The sequence below is a fragment of the Halyomorpha halys genome, unplaced genomic scaffold (assembly GCF_000696795.3).
Source record: "Halyomorpha halys isolate HHAL.00 unplaced genomic scaffold, Hhal_1.1 Scaffold291.1, whole genome shotgun sequence".
NCBI lineage: Eukaryota > Metazoa > Arthropoda > Insecta > Hemiptera > Pentatomidae > Halyomorpha > Halyomorpha halys.
Window position 1 is genome coordinate 334,448 of NW_027109101.1, and position 9,096 is coordinate 343,543.

The following is a 9,096-nucleotide window of genomic DNA, read 5'->3' on the forward strand; positions in this document are numbered from 1 at the left end:
TATTTTGTTTCTTAATTACTTACACACATTGTATCCCATTATTTTATACTTTACTTTTCCTTTGTTTTTCTATCTGTTTTTTTTTTAATATTTCTTTTCCCCCAATTATGTATATTACCATTTATTGTTCACTTAATTTAAATACTTTTTTACTATGTTTACTTTAAAATTATTTTCGTTATTGTGCCATAACTGCCATCCCCACTCCTCCCAATACCAACTGTCACTTTGTTTTTGACTGCTGTCAAAACAGGTATGCATTCTGTCTCATTTGATTTGTATTTTTTTTCTTTTTTCATCTCTTTATTTGTACTTTCTTTAATATTTCTTCTCTTATCTATCTGTTACTATTACCCCTTTTCATTTACTATTTAGAACCTTTAATTTTTCTTATTATATCTTACTTTTTTACATTTTATACCCCTGTTATTTTACACTTATGTTTTTTCTTTTTTTTCTTTTTGTAACTATAGTGTTTGTATCTTTTTTAGCCCTGACGAAGCCCTGCAACGTGAGGCAAAACGTTGGCTCAATAAAATAGTATAATTATCTACTATTTTGTTTTTTTTTACCGCACCCGGACCATATTCCATCCATGTAACCATAATCATTTTAATATGTATACATATAGTAATTAATATAGCTGCATACAAAAAAAGTAAAATAAGCAAACTATTACAGAATACGAATGAAGAAAACTTCATACAATTTTCTATAAAAAGTAAAAATAGATTAAAGATAAATAATGAAAAAATAATATAGTTTGTTTATTGAGCTTATGTAGTTCATGTAGGGCAGCAAGATGGGTTAACATATACGCTCTCATCTGATTCTAATCTGAGTAGGATGGTCAAGATTTGTACATAAGGTCCGTCACAAAATATATATATATATTTTAAGCTTTTCATCATCTGTTTATGCCACTTTAGTAAGTAATGTAAGCTTTGGGAGGCCTATATGAAATTTTCTTATCCAATAGCTTTGTCATCTTTATATGTGGCTGTAATGGTAATTGTATACTCAAAATCTAGTGTTAAGTTCCAATGACTATACAAGAATTGATGTTTGAAGAAGAATTGATGTTTGAAGAAGAATTGATCACTAAATGAATATACTTATTTATATTTTGAAAATAAAAATATTTATTTACTTCTTTTGTAGAAGGATAAATTTTTACATGAGAATATTGTATGAATAGAGCTGATTCAGAATATTCCTCGCCAGACAAATATTTATGGTGATTTGACCTTTCTAGGTAAAAAATATACAAATTTGTAGTCCAACCAAATAAGGATTTTTGTTGTATTAAATTACTGTTGTAGCAAAAATTATAAACCTTATTTAACAGAACTAAAATTTCGTATTATTTCTCTTTGGGAGTAGTCAAATTACAAAAATACTTGTCTAGCATTATATTTTCAGAATCAGATCTACTAATACAACATTTTCATATAAAAAAACAGGTTGCTTATGAAGTAATTTAGACCAATTTTTTTTTAATTTTTGAAAAATTTTAAAAGCCAAAGTCATCCTATGAAACTGCCAATCAAATTATTTATTCTTTCAGCTAATCAACTTCCATGTCCACTCGTCGAACCTTCTGCTATTCATAAGATAATAAAAAAATTTCCAGCTCCCAAACTAAGAGTTATAGTTCTTCTTCTTTATAATGTCATGCTTTTCAGGGCATGCTTAGCGGTGAATGAATGAAGTCATTCAATTTTTATTTGAATTTATATTATTTATATAATATATTATATCTTATTTATAATATATTATTTATATTTAATTATTTAAAATTAGAGTATTGTATATAGGAAGTTGAGCAACACTCACTTGCTAGACTGAAGAGGGAGGCTGGAGCCGAGTGGTGCAAACTCCTTCGCATGGACATTCAATGCTCTCGAAGACCTTGAAGGGTCTTGTGGATCTCTTTGGCCTACAGATAACATATGCACATTAATAATGACTACTTCAACACTTGGTTATACCAACTTATAAATAAAAGAAAAGTTGAGGTACATTACAAATAAAATTGAATGATAAATATTTATCAATATAATATAATGATAAATAAAATTAACAAAATGCTGTAAGATAGAATAATGAGTTAAATACAACCATATGATGACAGGGCTGCTTGCAAATACATATATGTATGATGACAGGGTTGTTTAGTAATTTATATAGTATTTTAAGATTCTTGACAAACTAATAATATTTTCTCCCTTTCTGTACAAAAATATTCATTTTTACATTCTATTTGATAATACAAGTTGTGGACACATATATTTTTTCCATATACAAAGGGCAAAATGAAACCAACTTGATTAGGATAGATTTTTTATCAAAATTATTAATTATAAGTTTGACATGTTTTCTTGAATTTCATACCACGGCCCTGTTTCATAATGAAAGCTAATAGTATTAGTTCATAGTACAAGTTTAGAAACTAGTGTGGTAATAATACTAATAATTATTTTTTTCATGATAGGGATGACTATTAGTGATATTACAGGAATTAAAAAATACTAAAGCACAAGCTACTATTGTACAAGTCAGTGTAATTGAATTAAGATAAATCTACAAGACTAATAGTATTAGTTTGTACTTTATTATGAAACAGGGCCCTGGTATCGATAGGATCTAAATTTTGGATAATTTTAAGTTAAATTTATTGTAGTACATTTTCGAGACTGAATGAATTAAAGTTTATAATTGGAAGCATTTATCTCATACCTATGTATGTCAACAGTACATCTCTGTACTGTTGTTTTGTCTCTTGTAGTTTTGTTTACATTTATAGAAAGAAAAAACTTGTACCCTTCTGTGAAACTTCTCTATGAAACTCTCCCATTGTTCCTAACCACCCAATTGAAATGGTCCTGTCCGATCATCTAAAGAAGTAGTTCCCGAACTTATATCGTCATGGCTAAAATAATATTCTGGGCTAAACAAAATTTCGCGGTATTCATGTTAGACTAAAACGATTTCGTCGACAAAACAATTATCCTTAGACTTTTTGTTTTTTAGCCCTGATGAAGTCCTGAAATTTAGATCGAAACGTCAGCACGAATAAATAATTTTTTGTTTATTTGTTGATCGTGACAAATTCGAAATTGTTCATGACCGCAATTCCTCCTCTCACCATGTTTTGATCAGTCAGTCACCATCTGGTTTATAGGGGAATAATGCCTGGATCAACTAGGAGTAATCCATTTCAGAAGGGTTTTGATTGAAGATAAAAAAAAAAGATTGAAAGTACAGAATATATTAAGGAATAAATTGAAATAAGTTCAGAGAGGGGGGGGGGGGGTAAGCCAAAGGTGATATAATAATGTTAGTCTAGTTAAGTGCATTTAGATAGTTGGGAAACGATATTGCTGCGATGAGAGTGAGGGTCACCATTTTGTATTTAGTAGAAGATGCTTCACTTACTTGCTGTAAGCCCCATATGGGATGGGTTACCTGGTATATGATCTGTGGTTAGTACAAGAGCCCAAGAGGAGAAAAAACTCAGTTATCTCACCCCAATTTTTGATTACTTTAATGAAAACTATGTATAATTACTAGCCAAAATTGATGAGTCTGCTAAGTATAGCTGGGGGGAATAAAAAATGGCGGCTGTTTCAAAGCGTTAAAAAAAAATTTCATTCGGAGCTCTATATCTTAAGGGGCCTCTACATATTGGCCAAGCCATGGCGAACTCAGACATGCGCGAGCATGTGGATGGGTGGCTTGTACGAGTTGGCCTAGGATCGTTGCCGAGCCGTCGAGAGTCGGTTTTTGGACACAGATCAAAGGGGTTCGTGAAAGCCCTCGTGTAGCATCTCCACCATTGTTCTTTGTCTAGTTGCAACTGAGAGCTGTTCGGAGGTTTAAGGTTTGTTGGTACTTTTTATAATAAGTTTTATATTTAATCTTATTTAATTTCCTTTCATTTTCTTTTTTTTGTAATAAAAATAATACAATCCCAGTGCAATGGCTGAAACCACTAGTACGTCCACCATGTTTGCCTCTCTGAATAACACTGACATGTAGATGGCCCGCTCTTTGTTTCCCGAGCATTTGTACAAGCCTCCGATTCGTGGCGAACGGCCAACATGTGGATCCACCTTTAAAAAGAAGGAACAACACAAGAGAACGTCATTTAAAGAATAGTAAATTTGCTAAAATATGAGCCCTAATAGAGTTTTTTGCATTACACATTTTTCGAGATATAGCTTTTTAAAAAGCAACGTTTCAGAAAAATGTTGTATAGGACGTACTGAAAGATCAGTAGTTGGTGAATTTATTTTGAAAATTTATATCTCAAAAACCATTTGACGTACAGATGTCTATTAGCACTCAAATTAAAGCTAGTTTAATGAGCTATAAAGTAGTTTATGATGTTTATCTTCGTAGGAATAATAGTTTACATGACATTTGCTAAAATAAATTAATTTATAGTAGTTCGGACAAATTTTTTATTACCAAATTTATATTTATATTTGAATATCATAAAAACTACGACCCCTACGAAGATAAGTATCATTAACTACTATATAGAAAGTTAAATTTCCTTTATTTTAAGTGTTGGCAGACATATGTGCGTCTTATGGATCTAGAGATATATTTTTTTCAAAAATCCAACATTTTATACGAACAACTAGAAATTAACATTTTGTGAGTTTATTTTGTCAAATATAAAAACTACTACTGCTACGAAGATAAACATAATTAACTATTTTGTAGTAAATTTAACTAGCTTTAATTAGAGTGCTGGCAGACATCTGTACGTCCAAAGGTTTCTGAAATGAAGTTTTTCATATTTCAAACTTATTTTCCGAACAACTATAAATCAATTTATTTTATCAAATATCATGAAAACTACTATTCCTACGAAGGTAAAGGTCATTAACTTCTGTATATTCTATTAAACTAGCTTTAATTTGAGTGCTAATAGACATCTGTACGTCACATAGTTCCTGAGATATAGATTTCTCAAATAAATTAACTAGCTACTAATCTTTCAGTAGATTTTTTAGAAAGTTTGCTTTTTAAAAAGCTATATCTCGAGAACTATTAGACGTAAATAGCTCTTTCAGGGCTAATGTTTCAGCAAATTTACTCTTCTTTAAATAATGTTCTCTTAGATTTTCTAGTGTTGTTGTTATTTTTTAAGATATAGAGCTCCGAATGAAAAATTAATGTTTTTTAAAGGTTTTGAAAGAGCCGCTATTTTTTATTGCCCCTACCTAAACTTGGCAGACTCATCAATTTTGACTAGTAATTATGCATAGTTTTCATTAAAGTAATCAAAAATTGGGGTGAGGATAACTGCCTTTTTTTCTTCCCGGCTCTTGTACTAGGTGGTCATGCTGATGTGGAAATGATGGACATTTCTGGTCTAGGGCTAGTGACTAAGTGATAACGGGCCAGAGGTTCCTGGAGAGTCTTCAAGTTCCAACAGTGAAGGATTAGCTCTCCAATTAAAGTTTGTTGGCCGTTTTCTCCAAAGTTGGTCCCGGTTCTAGGTGGTACTTTTTATTTGTGCCAATAGATGGCGCTGAAGTTTGTCACTTCACATAAATAAAGTGTCCCCCATATCTTATCACCCTCAAAACCTAAAACCTCAGGCCTGTAGACTGAACACACTTTATATTCCATACACAGGAAAGTGACAGGCGGTGTAATGTAGACGACAAACTGAGCAACAACCGAATCGATAAAATTTTAATATATGTAATCTTAAAATGTAGTTAATTATTGAATATGAAGGTTGGGGAAATCCTTTAATTAATTAAAACACATAGAGCTCAAATATTTATCTGTTGAGAATAATGAAACAAGGCTAACTGGAACACAAGAACCCATTGATTACAGACCAAAATCCGACAAACAGCTGGTCGGCCTAAAATTTCAGCCAATTTAGATCAGCTAATCTACACGCTTGGGCATGGGCGAATTCGCCAATTTTTGGCAAACCTATAGAGGCACCTTTAGGTTTCAATGGTGGATACTCCTATTAACCTTAATGCAAACCTTATGGACAAATATTCTCTTTTATGGCTTCAAATTTCCTTTACATGAGAGTAGGGTATGCCACCCATCTGCAATAAACAGCAGTGCACCTGTCAGCTGGAGAATAACTAACATTAAACAATATGGCCGACAAGACCGAAGAGCCAGAATACATTACAGAAGAGACTCTCTTCTACTTCGTGGTAACTCCTATTTTCATTATTAGATTTTAATATTCAGTAGCCATTGTAAAAAAAAAAAAAAAATAGAACTTCACTTCATCAAATTCGATTCCATGCTGTATCTCATCAGTTCCTCCACCACTTCGTCTCCTAATATACTCCGAGTCCAATCTTGTTTTCCTCCTCAATTCGAGCCCTCTATCCTAACTTTTGCAAAATTCTCTATAGAAATACTGTGAACATGTCCCCCATATAGCTGACATTATTCTCATTAATAAGAATAGTTTCTCAACCTCTACATTGCTACGCATTCACCTTCTTTCTCCTGTCATAGACTTACCTTAAACCATTTCTTTCAAAATCTTTGAGGTGATTAGTAATGTTCCCGCCAGACACTACGTTCCAGAACTAAAACGATACAGCTGGTTTCACTAAGGTTTTATACTTCGTTGTTGTTGTGTTGGTTAAAGCAGAATGTGTTATCAGTTTTATTTATCTCAGAAATGAAACCTTCCTTGACTTTAAAAGTGCCTCTACACAAATCCAAAGGTTAGGATTCAATAATTAACTCTGGTTTAAAGTTGAATATTTAAAAATTCTATCGATTGGGTGTAAATACAATTAAATCTTGTTAATTAACTCTAGCAGTTTATTTTTGATTGAACATAGCAATGATATATATTTATACTATGTCTAAGTAATTAAATTAAAATGTTTCTGATAAAAATTCAAGAACGAAAGTCGGATTTAATATAATAATAATAATACTTTATTTATTCTGGGACGAGTCCCTTTAGAATAATACAGAGAAATCAACATATGAGGGCTGAGGAGCCTCAGAGATACTTAAACAAAAAATACAAAGAAATATAAACGGTCATAATAAAAAAAAATAATTATAGGTTACTTTCTCACTTTTATCAGTTGAACAAAAAAAAAAAATGAATAAATAAAAAAGAGAAAAGATAACGATGAAAAAATAATTAAGAATGATATAATAGTTTACATATATATTTACAATTATATTAATTTACAATTTTATGGGTCTGAAAGGATAGGAAATGATTGAACAGGTAGGATTCAAAGGTAGGGAGGGTAGTGGAGCGACGGGTGTTGGAAGGGATGGAGTTCCATAAGGATGAGGCTCGGATAATGAACGATCTATCGAAAGCAGCGGTTCGGTGGGCCCTTGTGTATAAATCTGAAGACCGGGAACGGGTATTGCGGGAATGCATGGAGGATTTGAATTGAAGAAGCTCGTAGATGTATGATGGTCGGTGGGATTGGATGACTTGGAAGATGGAGGAAGCCAGGAAATACTTACGACGGTAGGGAGAATAAAGTCACTTCAACTCTGCATAAAAACGGGAAACAGAGGCTATACTGTACAGCAATAGTCAAACTGTGGAAATATTATAGAAGTGATCAGGAGCCTACGAGTTTCAAATGGAAATAGGTGGCGGAGGTAATTTAAACGTTTTAATGTTGAAAAGATACGGCGGGAGATATTGGATACATGGGTTTTCCAGGAAAGTGTTTGATCGAAGGTTTTTGATGGTGGGATAAAATTTGATGGAAATATCATGTAGAACAGAGTTGGAATATTAGGAACAGTTTAAAGAGATGATTGGAGCCTATTAAGATTGCCTTCGTCTTCTCCGCATTTAGCTTCAACTTGTTAGCTCTTGCCCATTCGCAAATCCCATCCAAATCTTCTTGAAGTTTCTCTGTGGCTGGTAATAGATCAGAAGGCGGGAAGGACAGGTATATTTGGAAATTGTGGTATTGCGAGTGATGGATCTGAAGAGGATTAATGTAAGTAAATAGCAAACAGAGTAGGAGATAGAGAAGAGCCTTGAGGAACACCACAGGAAAGGGGGAGGGTTTTAGATGGAGGTTCACCTGGAACGACTACATACTGGGACCGATTTGAGAGAAAGGATTTGAACCAGCACAGGGCACTGTTGGATTATAGATTATGTATTACTATTTATATGAATATTTATCATCTACAACCAACATTGCTGATAATTATATTTCCTTTCATTTCGCTTATCTTTATTTTGTAATGAAAATAGAGTTAATCGAATTTAATAGCCGAAAAAATTCAAATAAGCAAAACAAGCGAGTGGATACCGACGTTAGTTGCTTCCTTTGTTTACCAAACATTTGAACTTGGATTTGCGGCAAGTGGCAAACGTGTAGATCCAGTATAATACACTTAGGCATTTAATATGGTTGCGTGAATACTCCTATTATTATAAATCATATATCTATTAATTTAGATTATTATATTATCAATTTTATTTTGTCACTATGATGAATATTATTTATATGAATGTGATTCGATGATGAGAGGAATGAGGATGATATCCATTTCTACTAATTCTAGGACACGGGAGCCGCCCATCCTGCCACCGCTTCACTGACCCCGTCAATTAAACAGTTCCGGAATTCGCTCGCAAAACCTACCTTTGAGGTCTAAATAGTTATCTGCAAAAACATGCGGAAAAAAAATTATATTTTTCTTAAAGCTGAAATGTACCTAGCATAATTTAAATTAAAATGCCTATATATTTTGTATATACATTTTCACACGTACATGTATAAATAATAGATATAAATTTTCACATAGGTGTGATGAGACTTGATACTTCATCCGATCACTGGAAGTGGATCACACTTTAAAATTCCATATGTTAAAATAATACATAGATCTGGGTCTATGATGGTCGAGGGGAGGAGGTGCGGTCAGCAGAAAAAACAAATAAACAAAAGAATTATTTATTTATTTTGTACAAATAAATAATTCTTTTGTTTATTTGTATTTTTCTGCTGACCGCATCCCCTCCCCTTATATACTACGGTCAACTATCTTCACCTCGTTATTGTTTGTTTAACGCGTAGATAA

At 32.5% G+C, this 9,096-nt stretch overlaps 1 protein-coding gene across 1 annotated transcript in view; it reads right to left on the bottom strand.

Moving 5' to 3' along the window:
• The window catches only part of LOC106680827 (uncharacterized), an 84,948-nt gene that overhangs the window by 8,425 nt on the left and 67,427 nt on the right, over positions 1-9,096 (bottom strand). Inside the window, exon 4 of the mRNA XM_014420793.3 lies at positions 1,837-1,939. Within this exon, the coding sequence (XP_014276279.1) occupies positions 1,837-1,939 (103 nt within the window). The remainder of the gene's footprint in view (positions 1-1,836; positions 1,940-9,096) is intronic.